The sequence below is a fragment of the Microdochium trichocladiopsis genome (genome assembly GCF_020744255.1).
Source record: "Microdochium trichocladiopsis strain MPI-CAGE-CH-0230 chromosome Unknown B0I36scaffold_19, whole genome shotgun sequence".
NCBI lineage: Eukaryota > Fungi > Ascomycota > Sordariomycetes > Xylariales > Microdochiaceae > Microdochium > Microdochium trichocladiopsis.
This window is the reverse complement of record NW_025763562.1, coordinates 1,104-17,876: the sequence shown is the minus strand read 5'-3', so window position 1 is coordinate 17,876 and position 16,773 is coordinate 1,104. Positions and strand designations below refer to the sequence as shown.

Here is a 16,773-nt window from a genome sequence, read left to right as displayed (position 1 = left end):
TTCAAGGATCCTATGGAGCCTGGGAGACAACGTCTTACTATCAGCCGCAAAACACTAGCTAAGTAGAGTTTCGGCATGCCTATGATATCGGAAGCTAAAGTGGCTAGCTCGACTGCACATGTAGGCGAGCTTGGTAAATTTCCCAACACATTCCGAACCATATTGTTCGTATCAGGTACAACTGAGTTTCGGCTATAGTATGCAGTGTGCCCTCCACGCGCGTATAAGAAACTCCCATGACTAGCTGCATTCAGCCTTGACATTTGTAGTGTAACGACCCGAACTAACAGGGGATTGTTTAGGCCACCAGGGAGGACAAACAAGGCCGCATGATCGGGCCAAGGACAAGGGCAGTGTGACGACCCAAGCCAATAGGTCGATTGTTTGGGCTGTAGGTAAGTACAAGCAAGGTCGTAGGATCGGGCTAGGGATAAGGGCAGGTTATACGACGGGCAGTTAATTATGTAAGGCACTCTCGATAAGTTAGTAACGCTAAGATAATGGAACTATACCAAGGAAGGAAGAACTATATAACGTAATCCACAAGCGACCCGGCCATACAAGCGGCCCGCCCACTTTCTTCCCTCTAAACAAATCCTCAATCTTTTCCTTCATTCTCCCACCATTACCTCTTATGGCGCAATCTAAAGAACACGACCTTATCTTAGCGCTAAACGCGCTTCAATCAAACCCGAAATTAAGTGTTCGAAAGGCCGCATCAATCTATAACGTCCCACGTACAACCCTCCGAGACCGACGACGTGGCGTAGAGCGCAAACGTGATACCCGACCACATAACCAGAAATTGACCCCGTACGAAGAGGAGAGCATCGTACGATACGTAATCGACCTAGATTCGCGATCATTTCCGCCGCGACTTAGTGGTGTTCGAGAAATGGCGGATCGACTCCTCCGCGCACGCGACGCGCCGCGCGTCGGAACGAACTGGGCTACAAACTTCGTACGACGACGACCTGAGCTCCGAACGCGTTTTAATCGATGAATCGACTATCAGAGAGTCCTCTGCGAAGATCCGGACGCGTATCGCGCGTGGTTTGAGCTCGTACGAAACATAATCGCGAAATACGGGATACACGACGACGATATCTATAACTTCGACGAGACAGGCTTCGCGATGGGCAAGATCTCCGCCGAAACTGTCGTTACAACCTCCGATCGACGCGGCAAGCCAAGAGCCGTACAACAGGGGAATCAGGAATGGGTTACAGTAATCCAGGGCATCGGGGCGTCCGGTAATTCCATCCCGCCGTACATCATCTTCGCAGGCAAGGTCCACCTCGACTCGTGGACGTCCGAAAGCCCTCTACCGCCTAACTGGGTAATTACGCTTACTGAAAACGGCTGGACGACGAATGAGAAAGGTCTCGAATGGGTAAAACACTTCGATTTTCATACAAAGAGCCGTACGAAGGGCGCTTACCGGCTCCTTATCCTCGACGGCCACGAGAGCCACCACTCGGTCGATTTCGAGCTGTACTGCAAGGACCAGAATATAATCACGCTCTGTATGCCTGCTCATTCGTTGCATAAGCTCCAGCCTCTCGATGTCGGGTGCTTCGGACCTCTAAAACGGGCGTACGGAAACGAATTCGAAGGTCTTATGCGGGCGCACATTACCCACATCGCGAAGGAAGACTTCCTCCCAGCCTTTTACAAGGCGTACGACGCTGCAATTTCGAAGTCAAATATCCAGGCCGGCTTTAGAGCGACTGGCCTAGTACCGTACGACCCGGAATACGTCATTTCGCAGCTAGATGTGAAGCCTCATACGCCAACACCGCCAGGTTCCTCTACAGGCCTCCCGCCACCCTGGGTCTCGAAGACGCCAAACAACCCGATTGAAGCCGAATCGCAGACTGAATACATCAAGAATCGTATCGTACGGCATCAGGGTAGCTCTCCTTCATCAATAATTGCAAGCTTACGGCAGCTAAATAAAGGAATCGCAATGATGGTGCACGAGCAAACCCTTGTACGCCACGAACTCGCCGAACTTCGAGATGCAAATGACCGCCTTAGCCGCCGTCGCCGTACAAAGAGAAAGCAGCTACAGAAAGGAGGATCCCTAACAATTAATCAGGCAAAGGACTTGAAGGATCAAATCGATGCGACGCAGCGGTTACAGGCAGAAACGAGTCAGAATAGTGGTCGCGCGAAGAGGACAGAGACGCGCGCGCGACGCTGTGGCGTCTGCGGGGAGCCCGGTCATAATGCGCGTACGTGTCAGAAAGTCGAGTCTATCTCTGAAGAAGAGGATTCTAAATAGTTTTGATTAATTTGAGGCGTTGTGGTTGAATGCACTTCTACATTGTCGTGTAAGTGCCTAGAAAGTGGGCGGGTCGCTTGTGTGGGCGGGTCGCTTGTGGAGTACGTTATAAAATTCTAATTATAACTTAAGGTCATTCTGATGTCATTCTGTCTGTTCATGTTCTGCAGATAACGGTGATCAATTGCGTGTTCTTATTGGCCGGTTCTGTCACTTGAACGGATGCCGGATGTGCGTCTTCTCTACCTCATGCTTCGAAAATGGGGCTGGGGGAAGGAGCTGTCCAGAAGCAAGGGCCGGGCATCGTTTTGTTCAAGAACAGCGACTACCTCACCTACTTGGTCCGCTCTTGTAAACTGCCGCTGCTCAGTCGACCTTATTGCTTCATTCAAGCCTTGCCCGTGAACTCACAGGTACCATACACTCCTCCCCTTGCCGCCTGTTCACCATGACCGCCATTGTCGACTCCGCAACGCAGGGAGCGCCAAATATGATGCCCGACTACGAGATCAAGTTCCTCCCCAAACCCACCGCAGTCCTCGGTCCTAACACGGAGCTCACGAGCACCGTCCTGTCGACCTTCGACATGCCCCCAAGCGTCACCAAGCTGCATGCCCAGTTTCTTGACACGACCGGCAAGGACATCTATACCGCCGGCTGGAGCGCCCGCATCCGTAAGACTGAGAACGAGGATGACTTGGAGCTGACGTACAAGAAGCGGTATGTCATCATGGACGGTGACATCGACGCCGCGCTCACCACGGCTAATAATGATGGTTTCGACGCCGGTGACGCGAAATACGAGGCCCAAGTCGAATGGGGCTACCAGAAGCAGACACTCTCTATCACCCGCAAGAAGAAGGTGGCGGATTCTGTGAACAGCGGGATGGACCTGCCGGGGACGTGCAAATCGCGTGCGATGTTGGTCGACAAAGCGCCCGATAAGTTCGACAACTGGCTGGGCATCAACTGGGGCACCGACGCGTTGGCAAAATCGCGTATTTTTGGGCCGGTCCTCGCCAAGCGCTCGATTGGCACATGGGAGGGGATGCGGCTCTACATCGAGGTCTGGCCCATCCGTAACCGCGCGGGCATAGGAAACGACTGCCTCGTCGAGGCGTCTTTCAAGACTGAGAGCCGTACGACAGCCTTGACTAAGCACGACAGCTTCATCTCCTACCTGCAGGAGAAGGGTTGGTTTCTCGAGGAGGATTCACTGAAGACGCAGCTCATTATGGAGCGCTATTAATATGGAAAGTTATTAGGCGCAAGGATGATTGTTAAGCTAGCTTCCGTGATAATGGACTCCGAGGGGAAAAAAAGGATTTGCAATTATAGATTGAATAATATTGTCACCACGGAATTGAACGAGTTAGATTCATTGTTGTTGTTGTACTTGACTTGACATGACTTGATTTCCGAAAGTTCTGTATTACGCCCAATGAGGTCTAGGGGCAACTACTAGTTAAATACCTAATCCGTTCCGGCGGGGTTTTTGTTCCATCTCTACAGCCCTTACGTAAGAGCGTCACATGTCTCTGGGTTATATCAATCGTTGTATCAATCGTTGTATTAATCGTTGTATCAATCGTTAGGGTGTTTGAATCTGAAGAAAGTGGTCGACGCGTGTTGTCGTGGTGGGTGGGACATGTCTGACGCGGTGGAGACCGTGATCGTGGCTGAGACCACCGACCACGAACAGTCTCGGGGACGATCGGCTCGCAACCCGACCCCAAGCTCCAAAGCACAAGACAATCAACAAGCGGACGTCGAAATCATCGCAGCGACCAAGAAACCGACCAAGAATACGAAGCGGACAACGCCAGCCGGAGGAGAGGATGGATTGGACACGAGCAGGAAGAGCAGCAAGTACGGAGACGCGTCGCTGGAGATGATGCAGAGGTTGATGGAGCAGGTGGTAGAGTTGAAGCGGGAGAGCAAGGAACAGCAAGCGTCAATCCAAGAGCTACAACACCAACACCAGGGAAGCCAACAGCAGAGCCAAGCGGCTGTTTAACCGCTGCAGCGGCTGCTCCTCGTAAAGCCAACAACAAAAGAAGGAGGCCCAGCGCTAGAACCTATCGTGATGTGACGTTTACTCCTCCTTTCCGTGCGCATCCATTACGTATGCTCCCTTCCGTATTAGGTAAACAATTCATAGCTGCCTGGTCGTGTGGGCTATGCAGGTAAGACGTGCTGCTGGGATCCGACATGCAGCGGCTTGGATAAAGTTAAAAAAGCCATCTAACTGTTGAGAAGCATCTTAATAACTTATCTGGAGAGTATACTTCCACTCGTCTAGGATTTACGCCCTTTCATAGTATAAACCTTGGAGAAGATTTGAGAACATTGACAATTCATCTAGTAGCGTGCTGAGTCGTTGTACAGTGCTAAAACGGCAACTCGCAAATAGAAACACACTGACGCGAGATGAAGAACAAGAATAACCCCCTGCTTGAACACCGATCTGCCAAGCCGAACCATCTTGAAGACTAATGCTCAGCCCCCATCGGACATCCCGCCCATGCTGCATGCACACCTGCCTAGGTACCTAGTGAATCAGCACTTGATCGCCCCACGGCCTCGCAGCAATAGCCTCGAGCTGCTTCATGCCTCCCTCCGAGAACCCATTGACGCCGTATGCAAGCTGCGCGTCTCGCAGCGGCGACCGCAGGAAGGCGACCACGACCATCCTCATCTCCAGGTTTGCAATGTGCATGCCCAGGCAGATGCGCGTGCCCCCGCCGAAGCTGAAGTCGGCCTCCTTCATCGCTGTCGTGGCGTCTGCCCAGCGGTCCGGGTTGAACGTGTCTGGGTCAGGATAGACGGCCGGGTCGCGCGAGATACTGTAGGCGATGGGGGAGAAGGTCATGCCGGCGGGGACAAAGTGTCCGCAGATGGTGCGACCACCAGCAGGCTGTGTGGGTGATGTCAGCAGACGCCATGGTGTTTTATCATCGACACCCCTATTAATGCAAGCTTCAAGGAAGCTCAACATCAAAGCTTCTTGAAATGTGCATACGTACCACCTTGCGGGTAGCGGTCCCGGCGCGGCGCCATACAGTCTCATGACCTCCAGCATGAAGTGATCAAGATACTTCAGCTTCCCGAGTTCCTCAATACCGGGGTTACCCGGCAATCGCGCTTGCTCAATCTCCTCCACCAGCTTGGCCTTGACATCCGGATACTTGGCCAACAACCACAGCATATAAGCCAGCGTGTTTGCGGTGGTATCTGTCCCCGCGAGCATGAGGATCACCGCATTCGACAAGATCTCGGGCTCCGATATCCTACCCTCGCGCGCCTGCGTCTCGAGCGCCTTGTCGAGTAGGATGGTGTACGAGGTGGTCCCCGAGCCGAGGCGCGCGCGGTAGTCGTCAATGTACGACTTGGCAAAGGAAGCGAGCCGCGTGGACACACCACGGAGCGTGGCGAAGGGGAAGAACGGCAGGTGGCGCATCTTGGCGAAGTCCCCTTGCCATAGGGCCAGGCGGAAGATGTTGAGCGGCATGACGCGTTTGATGTCTTTAACGTATTGATGTTCCTGAAGAGAGTGGTATAGGTTTCAGCTTCTATTAGCTTTTTTCTTTTATACTGAGCTGCCTGTGGACTCGTACAGTCGCTCCGGCATCACGGAAGGCGGCTGGATAACGTACCTCACCAGTCTCCAACATCCCCAGCGACGAGCCTACGCTCAGCTCCCCTGTGATATCGGACGTAAAGCTCTTGAGCCACTTCACCAGGTCGACATATCCCTGCTCTCTTCGCTCCCGCTCGATTTTTCTAATCAGGATTTCCACGTACTTCTGGATCAGCGGCTGAAAGGTGATCAGGTTCGACTGCGAGACGGCCTTGGCGAACAAGCGGCGCCACTCCGCGTGGTAGACCGGGTCCGCGGTCGTGAAGACGTTCTGGGCCTCGTCAAAGGACGCGTCCTCGTAGAACTGCGTCTTCAGATACTCGCTGCGGAACTTGTGAATCTCCTTTGCGGCTTTCGGGTCCGAGATTGAGACTTCGCTGGGCGTGACACGGACGATGGGACCTGAGAGCATGATATTGTGAGCTATCATGGTCACTTTTTTCCTCCTTACTGTCGCTAGAGTGGATAGAGTAAGTTACGTACCATGGCGCTTATGCAGATCGTGCAGGAAATACATTATCGTGCCGTGATAGACCTGGTAGACGACGGGCAGGCCGGTGAACTTGCTCGAAGCCGGCCCCGGTAATGTGGCTAGTGGCCCATTGAAGCTGCTGTAATAGACGTTCGCCTACACGATAGTCTCGTTAGCACTGCTCGAGATAACATGAGTATCCGCCATAGGCTGGCGCAGTGGTCCATACTGCTGCATAACAAATCGTGAAGCATCCAGCTCCGATGGCCACGAGGTCAAAGTTGATAGCATCCATCGCATAGAAGATCGGCCTGTCAGGCAGTTTTTCGACCAGGGAGGATTTGGCCGTAGTGCGAGCACTGTAAAACACAGGATGGGACGAAAGAGATCTCCGGCCGGCACTACGTAGAAAGCCTCGTGGAGCGCAGCCATGATCTGATATACATCTCACGCCCGTCGTATATTCTGTGCCAAGCCCACCTCCTCCGTTAACACCCTGTATGGCACAAACGCGGCAGGCTTATTCACGCATGACACACACTGCACGCATACCAAGCACGCATGCACTCAAGCACACTTCTTTTGATCAGATTCTACCCCGCCATCACGACAAGCCTGTCCAAGGTCAAAGCTCATTCGTCAGCCTGATCGCGCGGCCCGCGCGGCCCGCGGCCGTCACTGCAGGAGCTGTCGACAGCTTGCATATAACGCCGCAGAAGTGAACCCCTCTTGCCGTGTGACAACCTCCGCCCCTCTGAACATGAGAGAGTGCATATGCTTCTTGTTCTCGGATAGGCAGGATTTTCACTCTGAAGCCCGTGTCGCATGGGCTTGGTATTGGAGTTGGAGTAGCCTTTGCAACCGGGATCAGCACCTCAGAGTCGAAGGTAGAAGCTCATGGCTTGGCTTGGCACCTTATCGCCGCGAGCTGCCTGCATGGAGGTTGTGCCGCACAACATGCCCAACTCCATGCTTTTGCTGCTGCTTTGCGGCTCTGCCTAAGAGGAGTACTTTGCTGTGTCGTGTGGGTTGGTTACGGAGAGGGTTGCATAGCTAAGGAATGATTGGCTGGCTTACCACCGGCCTGCGCGGTGATGTAGACGTTCTATAAAGAAGAAGTGGTTTTGTGAGCGTTGGGTGTTCGCTTTGTTCTCACGGTTGAGCATCTTCAAGGCGTGACGAGTGAGCCGGCGCCTTCCCCTCTTCTTCTTAGACAGCTACCCCTCAAACTAGAGATGAGAGTCTACCCGTCGCTTTCTGTCTTGAGAGGTCGATGGCTGACAAGGCGAACAGCGCGGACAGTCTGATTGTGGTTGTAGGAACTGTTCCGGATCGCGCGAGCCTGACGGTATCTGACCCTCTCGATGCTCCTTTGTGAAAGTACGAGTTTCGCTCAGTCTTGCCCTTTTGGATTGCGGCTGGTCTGAGTAGGGCTCGACCGCTCGTTCTCTCTTCGTGGTCCCCCGTCCCGTCATATGAATGGCTGCTGTAAATACCTTCGCGATGCGCCGCCCTCGTCGTTGCATTTTGGTGAGCATGGCATACTCCTCCTCGGCAGCCCAAATATCCTGGAGGAGATGATCCCCTGGTTACCGAGGGACGGCCGCGGCCTTTCAGCCGGAGGTTACGATGACTGAGGTTGCTGTGGCGGAGGTTTCTGTTGATGAAGTGCCCCTGAAGCCGGCCCCCTTGAAGTAACGACCACCGAGATCACCGCATCCGAGTCAGAGCCCCCCCAAGTCGCGCCTCTGGAAGTCCCCACCACCGAAATCACCACGTCAGCATCTCAGGGCACCCAGACCGTGACCACCTCCCGCGACCCCTCCTCCCTCCTCACCGCCAACAACACCTACACCGACTGGACCGTTAACACCCGCGCCACCAAGCACATCCTCGGGCGCCCTTACCAGGTCATCATTTTCGACGGGCCTTTCAATCCGGATCGTGAGTGTTGCTTTCTTCCTTCTATTCCTTCACCACGGTCTCCCCCCTTGCTCAAGCACACCGTGGACCCTCCTCCCATTTCTTATTGTATCTCACCTCCGGACACATTTTTATTTCCCCAAAATGGGAATTACCCAGTTCACTAAAACCCACCACAGGACTTCATGCAAGGCGAAATCCCCTCCCTCGAACCAGAGCACATAGTCCCCCACCTAAAAGACCACCTGCACTGGCGTGTGCTGGTGGAAGGGGTTGTGGATGTGCCGTGGGAGGAGGTGCCGGGGTTGGTGGTGTGCGTTTCGTCGGCGGAGGTGAGTTTTGACGAGAATGGGATTCGGAGCTATTCGACGGAGCATACGGTGTATCCGGAGAGTACGGATGGGAGGCCGGCGGGGTTGAATGTTGGGGAGGAGGCTTAGGGGGTGGGGAGTTGAGCTATGGTGTTGAATGAAGAGGCTGACATTTGGCTTACACTTGAGATAGAACCTAGCTAGAGTGCTGCACTGCAGACCGTTGAAATGACATGGGAAATACCGACTTGAATCTGTTCCACTTAATGTCTTTGCCACCTTTGAAGGCTTGAACCTCACTCAGTTATCTTAAACGGCTGCGGATCCGTCGGCACCAGCGTCGCCACGCTAACATGCGGCCACGTCAATATTGCGCCCGGCCCAAAATTCAGATTCACGGTCTGCGAATACTGGATCTGAATGCCCGGCACCTTGATTGTCTTCCTCTCCGTGACACCACCCGGTGGCGCCGTGATCGCAAACTTCGGCGTAGGCGCCCTCGCTCCGGGAGGAAACGACGCCAACAGGACCTGCGTCTCACCTTCTTCCATCTTGTCGACAACGACGTCATACTCGATCCGCTCGATGTAGAACGTGGAGGTCATGAACTCGGTGTGAGCGTTCGGGTCGTCACCCTCGCCGGGCGAAGGGATCATGACACCCTTGACTTGGCGCGTAGTGTTTGCGGATATGACCGGGGGTTGTACGAACGGAGTTTGCGGGCCGGCGAGGAAGGCGATGTTGGCAGTCCCGCCGGCGTTGAGTTCAGAGTTTGAGTTGCCTGTGGTGACCTTGAAGGTGATTGTTTCCTTGATGTCGAGGTTGCTGGTGTCGATGGCATTTTGGAGAACGAGATTGGGGTTCTGGATGATCTCCGTGGTGATTCTGCCAGTGCCTTGGGCGTTGAACTTCTCGAGGTTCGCCGGAACCCGTCGCGTAAGGTTCTCTCTCTCGGCGTTCATCTCCACTTTAAAGAACTTTTGTTTGTCGTCAGGCCTCCCGATAATGAATGGCGTAGTGTCAAGCTTGTCGAACTGGGGAAATTTGGGCTCTCCACCGATCACGGTGGAGGTGTTCCTCTCGGGAACGAATCCTTGCGCGTTGATTGTCGTACCGTGAGGAATGGAGGCCATGCGGCAAATGGTGTCGCAGCCCCCCTGGAAGTCGGCCGCCGGAACGTGAAGCCATATGCCGGGCTCGAAGTGAATGCCGGAACCCTTGCTGGACCTTGGCTTATCGCCCTTTCCAGTCTCCACATTGGTCGTATCCTGGACGGTTTGGAGATAGGCAAGCCCGCCGAGGAAGATGTCCTCCTGGTTACGGAACCCACGGTTCGGGATCTTGCCAAGGGTCGGGCCAAAGGTCAGTTGCTCGGTGGTGAGACTGAGGAGCAGCCTATTGTCGTTGGGTCCGTCTCCACAAGAGTTGCCGAGTGTCTGGAAGGTGCTCGGGACCCAAATCAAGTTGAACCCATTGCCGGCGTAGGAACCCTTGAACTGCTCAAGCGGGAAAGGGAGAATCTTCTCAGGCTCCGATCCCGGTCCTCCTGGGACATGGAGCTGTTCGTCTACCTGAGCTTCGTCCGATGCCGGCGGCTGGTCTTCCGTCAAGGGTATCTCCTCGCCATCGCGAGACAAGCGCCTGGAAAGCTTGGATGTTGGGGCCTTCTTGGGCCCGCCGCCGACCGGGCACCATTGGAATCCGGCAAGATCGAGGACAGGGCCGGGGTGTGTGATGTTCAATGGAGCAATGATATGCCCGTCGAGGGTGATCTCGCTGGCCATAATGTATGCAAGGGTTGGAGATGCGCGTCAAGGAAGTGGCTGAGTGCAGGAAAGATGTGCGAAACGATCTGGTGAGAAGTGTTTGGTTGAATTACTGAGGTCCGCGAGTCGGCGAGCAAGGGCGCGGGAGCAACAGAGCTTTATAGACTAGATGAGACCATCTCTGTCAGCCTGTCTTGGATCTGAACCACCGTGTCCGGACGGATGGATGCTCGTTCGCGGCCGCCATCTTTGAGTGCGTGTCTTGATCGTACCGGTCGAAGCTCGTTCTGTGACTCGCACAAGCGCCGGGCGCAGACTTGTGTGTTGCTTCTTTGGATGAAGGGGGGATCGCGTCCGTGTGGCTGCTTACCATGTTGGTGCTGTGGGATGCAGTGTTCGTTGGATGCTAAAGATGACTCGGAGAGGACCCTGTAGGAGATGATGGTGTTTGAAGCTCTCTGTGCTACACACCAGGCGAGGAAGGAGCGTGGTTGGTAGAAGTAGAAGAGCTCAGCCTCCAACTCCCATTACCCCTCTGCATGCACAGCATCGGAATGCAATTGCTTGGCACAGGTCCCTTTTCTTACAGCAAGCCGCTAGCCGGTACAGATGATTAGCGGATCTTGATAGCCTTCTCTAAACTTTCGAGACCTTCTCATGATCCTCACCTCATACCACCCTTTCTATGAGCACCTCTACGAACGATCCTCTTATTAACATGCTAAAGCTTATTTATCATGCTATGTTCTGCAATCCTACTTCACACTAGGTTAAGTACATGTACCTGGGTTGACCGCTATTTACGAAAGCTTACAGGAATATATGCGTGAGGAAAGCTACGCCCCATACTACCAAGACGGCTTATACGAAAGGTGTGATACCAGGCAGCATAGAGTTTAACCCAAGGGCTGAAGCGGGGTTGCCAGGAGTTGGCACGACATGAGGCAACACCTGGTCAGCATCCATTCAATCATGAGCCATCCCATTGGCTGCGTTTCTTAAACATGAGGATATGTCTCAGAGTCATATGCCAGAAGCTGGGATGTGTTGAATCCACATGCTTTCATATGCGCTGTGTTCAAGATGAGTTGTACATGTACCTTGTGTACTTGAGTCACAAGCTTTGATAAGGGAGTGCCTCATGAAGCTACCAGGTACTCGCGGGGATACTCCGCCCCGAGTAAGCGTCAATGACAGGCCCAGGGCAGAGTCTGAACCACTGACAGGGACAGATCACTGTACGGCATTGCGTCAGTATGAAGCACTCGCGCGGGTCGCATCAGCCTGACGTGAGGACGAATCTTAATTACACTTTCAGAGCATCAGCCCCCTGATTCAGGCAGCCGTAGCATTAACTTTGGATAGCATGCATCATATTCGTACACACTAATGTTCTTCGAAACTCAATGTTTCATGATTCTTTGAAGACCAGTGCGTTTCCATCCAATACTCTCGATAAGCCTACAGTATTAGGGACCCTAAGGCGTGCCTTGTCGGTTCGATAACCTTCTGGTTATTCTATCGGTGGCAAGTCGACGGCGAGGCTTTCCCACGCTTCGCCTCCAACGCTGACTGGTATCACATCAAGATAATCCGCCAATCCCTCCCGGAAGTCACGAAATCCCTCTCGCCACAGACAGCCAATAGCTGGACGAGGAAGATCTACGATAGGTGTGGAATCAAGACGTCAATAGCCTCTCACGCACCCCGGGTTGCTGGCGCCCAGAATGCTGATTTGGCTGGTGTGTCAGAAGCAAGTGTGAGTGAAGCGCCATACCAATTCCGGTTGCCGCCACCTTGGCCACAGCTAATTTGTTATGATTGATTCGTAGGGCTGGCCGCTGGAATCATAGCGACGCCATGACCGGCTACTATCTCACCACCCTGCCACGAGAATTTATGAGGGCAACTGCGGACTTCGATCCCGATTGGGCTGGTTCCTACCACATACCAAGGTCAACAATCAGGCCGCCGGAAGCGCTGAGAGGTCTGGTGTGGCCAGAATTGGAGTATTGGCAGCGGAAATATTACCGGAATGAGGTCCAACAAGATAAGGCCGCTGGCGCCTTCTTGGAGTTACTTCAGTGGCCGCGTGACGTCCTCCTTCAGGATGCGGCTTTCCTGATGGTCAGCTACCCAGACCATCCTATCTTCAAGAGTAACGTCTTCCACACCGAGGAGTTCCTGAATTTCGCTGCCAGCGTCAGGGAAATCCACGAGACTGCTTCCAACGATCCCTATTATGAGATAGTCGAGCAAGCCATCCCAGCGGTAGCTGAAAAGCTTCGGCTGGTGGCCACCCAACAGGCCGATATCTTGAGGTCCAACCAGCGCCTCGAGCGGAAGGTGACAAGCCTCGAACGCGAGGTCCACAGCCTACGCCAGTTATCGTGGAGGGTCACGATGGATATCAGGCCCGATGGCCAAGAGCTGGTTCAGGTTCACCAATTGGCCCACCAAGGCAGCCCCCACGCCGCCTCTCCGGCGCCGGCGGTGGCGCCAGCGGTGGTGCCGGAGGGATTGAATCGAGCTCCCTTGACGCCACCGGTAGCTGTGGCAGCAGCTCGGGGCGAGAGGGCACCTCAATACAGGCTGCCACGTGATATCAAGACGATCCTGGGCTGGACGAAGCTATGGAAGGAAGGGCTGCCGGGGAATGCCCTCAGTTGACGCCCTCGAGGCGAAATGGGGTGCAGAATGGCGACCTCGGAGCGAATCGCCATGGTTCTGCAAGAGGCTAAGGCTTATTAAAGAGGTCCGGCGAAGGGCTGGCGAGAGTGGGTAACACGAATACGAAGTGGCACAGCAAATGGATACAGAACGAGGCAAGGCTTCGGTGGCCAAGGTTATCGAGGCTCTGAATAGCTCCAAAAAGAGAGGATTAGGGGGCTCACTGCCGCTGGGCCCGCTGGGACCTGCCGGGAGGGATGCTCGGAGGTGGTCAGCATTCTAATCCCACGGTGTTTGGAAGTGGGACATCGGCAGCGGCCCTCGCGGGAGCCGGGGATTGATCTCAGGGGTTGACACAATGCGACAACGACACCGTTGGTGAACCTTGAATCTGCCCTGCCTTCGGGAGCCTTCCGGACCTTGACAGGTGGCAGTGATTCAGCCAATCAGCAATTTCGATCCAATGATACCAATCTGGACCAACGCTCTCCGTTTGCTGCTCTTCCTCGGCCATGATCTGCAGACGCTCTGCGCCTCGTTTGATACGAATCGGGGCATCGGCTGCGAGCTCAGGGTGCTTGGAGGACTCAGATGTTCCACCGGGAGTATCGGCCATTATGGCGGCAAACCGACAGTATTTTCCTCAGGAATGGAAGTCAACAGAAGTAGCGCGGATCAAAGATTTCAGTCCCTGAACGGGTTGCTATTTACGTGCGGGAGGCTGCATCTGGGGCTCGGAAGAACTTGAAAGCCGTGAAGCAAACCATGTCGCCCATTGGCGGTCGGGCTGGGTCGGGCCGCAATGGCGAGAGACGAACACAAATTGCCCGTGGCAGCGGGGCTTAATGAAGATTTGAGGCATTCCCTCGACCGGGCCAGATGCATTACAGTAAAGAGGATGGAGTTGTAAGGTTGTCGGAGGTTGGAGATGGAAGGTGGGGCACGGCCTCGAAAGGGCGCGTAAAGAGGTACGCGCGAAGGGCTGAAGCTTGACAGGGCTTGAGTGTGCTGCTCATGCAGGGTGATTGGCCGTTAAGAAATAGGTCCCAACTTCGGCCACGCCGTCGTGCTGTACGGGCGCTTGCAAAGCTCTTCGCATTCGCCACACGACGTCAGGGTTGGACTTCGTGAGACGGCGAGACAGGATGGAGACACCAGACGCGAAAACGCGGTAGGGAGTCGGTCGGGGCCGCCTGGAGCCTAAAGTGGGCCCAGCCTCTCACCGCTTCCCCGCTAAACCTACGTACCTTGGATCGACGATGAGTGCAAGCTGCCTTGCCGTGAGCATGCTCCACTGGCTACGCTGATGTTAAGGACAGAGGGCACCCCGGATCGCTGGAGAAGCGAAAGAGCACATGGTCGCGGCTTGTCCGAACCGCGACGAGACGGACTGGCCAAACACGGCTCGATCAGCTGGATGGATGCCTTTCATCTTTTTCCCATATGGTCTGTGCATGCACCCTCGAGCGCAGAACCTGTGACTTCCATCGCTTGATCACTCTTTGCCTAGAAATGAGCCCAGTCAGTACGAGCGACGACACACCTCGCAGGCAAGTCGACGTTACTCATAACATGCACCCCAAGTATCAAAGGCACTAGCTGCTTATTATAGTCCTTAACTTCAAGACGTGGTCGACACTGCTGAGTACAAGAATGGAGGTACGGCATGTAACAATCCTTACGAGCACTAATCGACCACCAGCATAGAACTAATGTCCCCGATCGGCAAGTAGGCAAGCTGTTGGGGAAGATGTGCCGCATCCTAGCTTGAAAACGTAGGCGAATCTCGGGAGTATGCTTCATATCAGGAACTTGGTCAATGGCCAGGCCAGTATAACGAGCGCTGCTTCCTGATGCCACCTTGCCGATGCATATTCGACCGCCCTTAGGCAGCCGAGCGAGACCGGCCGGACTCGGCGTGTGACACATTGATTCTTCCGGCGATTGTGGGAAACCTTGGAAAGAAGCTCGCATGGTTACCTGTGCCCCACCTTTGTGGAGGAGAGTCACCACTGGGCGGAAGGGGAACATGTATTACCAAGAGGGATAAGTTAGTTATCTTTACGCTTCTTAATAAATGGCCCCAAGCTAATATACCTACGTACGATTAGAAATATTTACCCGTCCTACCCAGCGAGATACCCAACTATAAGTCGTTAAGGTAGACTCCGCTTAACGTTAGTATCTATATATCTTTAACCGAGTCGTTTAAGGTCTTATTCGTACTAGTCCGCCTTAACATAGAGCTCGTTATTAATACTTTTATACTCGTAGTTTAGGCTAGCTCGATCGATATTATTAGATAGCTACTCGCTTCCTATATTAGACTAGAGAAAGTTAAGGCCGCGTCGCTCTGACCGATACAGGCAAGCACTGTGGCAGCCCGCGCGTAGACGTCGCCCATGATTCCGACCTGGGCACTTTTCTCGTGTAGGTCGTCCTGATCGATACACACCGAATCGATCCATATCGGTATCGAGCTCCGATATTGACGTGCTTGTTGGAGCGCGTAGTGGCAATTTTGGCGCACAGGAAAGCGCAGACCGTCAATGAAGATTTCGCGCTGAGGCTGCTCCGGGCCCCATGTATACGATATCGCGTTGAACGCTGAGACTTCACCAAGCTCGCAGCTGGCGATTGTGCATCTGATTTCGTCAGCAAACCCTGCAGGCTCGACCTTTAGCAGTCGGATCTGCTTGCTAGCGTCGTCCAGAGGCGGCAGGAACGCATTCGGGAGGTCCTGCGAGTTTGTGCCCCGTGCTGGTTTCATTTTGTCAGAGTGCCTCACCAACAGCGACACAAAAATCACAAGGCTGTTTGAACGCGTCTCGTCTCAATTCATCGTTGGCAAACTGTTGAGTCGAGACTTTAGATGAGACAATGGGAACAAAGAAGCGAGAGTGATTCTACAGAAGGACAATCGGGCGGGGGGTTACGCAGCCTCTGTTCAGCCACTATGCAGCCACCATGCAAGCATACACGCCTCTTTGGTTGATCCCTGCATCGCAGTCTAGGCGGAATCAGCAGCAAGTACTATGGTAAGGATCGTCAATTCGTCAGCTGAGCGGCGACCGGTCCGAGTCCTGCAAACATGCCTGCTTAGTGGAGAAATTTCTGTGTCTTTGTGAGACGTCAGCAGCGACATCCTGCATGACGTAGAAGAAAACCGAAGGAGTGAGCCGTGCTTGATAGCCGCGAGAGCCAAGCAGTCTCAGAGTCCTACCCCAGCAGGGGCCGATGTTGGCATCCAGTCGTGAACTGCCTGCAAGATGACCACCACGTCTTCAATGACAGCCACGAGCCGGACCGCGCCTCACCCCTCCATATTGCACAGCCTGGCAGAGAGACAGGGGCCTCCCACCTCCTTCCGACTCCGATACTCATCACCCAGTCTTCCCCTTCAATTCTTCGCTAGTATTAAGCTCGTTCTAGGAACCGCTCCTTGCGACTCATTTTAGTGACAGCTCGGTTGGGACTACTATTCACGCATTAAGCGGAGATATGATGCAGGTATCTAATGCAGACCCAAAGCTGGATACCCCACTAGAAATGCGCCAATTGTGGCGTACCACCGATATGACCTACGCCCACTTAAGATCTGGAGCCATATCTGGAGCAGCAGCTGAAGGCCAATTAGAGCCTTCAAACACGATGATGCCGTGTTGTGTCAGCACAGCATCATTGGGTCGGACAATCTGCTCAAC

General features: G+C 54.0%; 7 protein-coding genes across 7 annotated transcripts; 4 read left to right on the top strand and 3 right to left on the bottom strand.

Annotated features, from left to right (window-relative positions):
• The first annotated feature begins 2,461 nt into the window (after positions 1–2,461).
• B0I36DRAFT_342515 (uncharacterized protein) lies at positions 2,462–3,646 on the top strand. Its single transcript, XM_046156090.1, has one exon. The coding sequence runs from the start codon at positions 2,736–2,738 to the stop codon at positions 3,534–3,536; it is 801 nt and encodes a 266-aa protein (XP_046003855.1). The 5' UTR covers positions 2,462–2,735; the 3' UTR covers positions 3,537–3,646.
• Positions 3,647–3,714: 68 nt separating this feature from the next.
• B0I36DRAFT_342514 (uncharacterized protein) lies at positions 3,715–4,508 on the top strand. The gene has a single exon (XM_046156089.1). The coding sequence runs from the start codon at positions 3,936–3,938 to the stop codon at positions 4,302–4,304; it is 369 nt and encodes a 122-aa protein (XP_046003854.1). The 5' UTR covers positions 3,715–3,935; the 3' UTR covers positions 4,305–4,508.
• A 268-nt stretch (positions 4,509–4,776) lies between these two features.
• Positions 4,777–6,694, bottom strand: B0I36DRAFT_389946 (cytochrome P450; the record flags this gene model as incomplete). Its single annotated transcript, XM_046161371.1, has 6 exons — positions 4,777–4,819; positions 4,840–5,204; positions 5,310–5,831; positions 5,944–6,329; positions 6,411–6,555; positions 6,629–6,694. The coding sequence occupies 6 exons, from the start codon at positions 6,692–6,694 to the stop codon at positions 4,780–4,782; spliced, it is 1,524 nt and encodes a 507-aa protein (XP_046003853.1).
• A 1,523-nt stretch (positions 6,695–8,217) lies between these two features.
• B0I36DRAFT_342511 (uncharacterized protein) lies at positions 8,218–8,879 on the top strand. Its single transcript, XM_046156088.1, has one exon. It carries the CDS (start codon positions 8,508–8,510, stop codon positions 8,760–8,762), a length of 255 nt encoding a protein of 84 aa, XP_046003852.1. The 5' UTR covers positions 8,218–8,507; the 3' UTR covers positions 8,763–8,879.
• Positions 8,880–8,929: 50 nt separating this feature from the next.
• Positions 8,930–10,432, bottom strand: B0I36DRAFT_402040 (uncharacterized protein; the record flags this gene model as incomplete). Its single annotated transcript, XM_046161717.1, has 2 exons — positions 9,341–10,432; positions 8,930–9,268 (listed from the first exon to the last, which is right to left on the bottom strand). The coding sequence occupies exons 1-2, from the start codon at positions 10,415–10,417 to the stop codon at positions 8,930–8,932; spliced, it is 1,416 nt and encodes a 471-aa protein (XP_046003851.1). The 5' UTR covers positions 10,418–10,432.
• Positions 10,433–12,519: 2,087 nt separating this feature from the next.
• Positions 12,520–13,488, top strand: B0I36DRAFT_342508 (uncharacterized protein). Its single transcript, XM_046156087.1, has one exon. It carries the CDS (start codon positions 12,524–12,526, stop codon positions 13,067–13,069), a length of 546 nt encoding a protein of 181 aa, XP_046003850.1. The 5' UTR covers positions 12,520–12,523; the 3' UTR covers positions 13,070–13,488.
• A 1,898-nt stretch (positions 13,489–15,386) lies between these two features.
• Positions 15,387–15,839, bottom strand: B0I36DRAFT_258074 (heterokaryon incompatibility protein-domain-containing protein; the record flags this gene model as incomplete). The annotated part of the gene is made up of 1 exon (XM_046151056.1): positions 15,387–15,839. The coding sequence occupies one exon, from the start codon at positions 15,837–15,839 to the stop codon at positions 15,387–15,389; it is 453 nt and encodes a 150-aa protein (XP_046003849.1).
• Between the last annotated feature and the right edge of the window lie 934 nt (positions 15,840–16,773).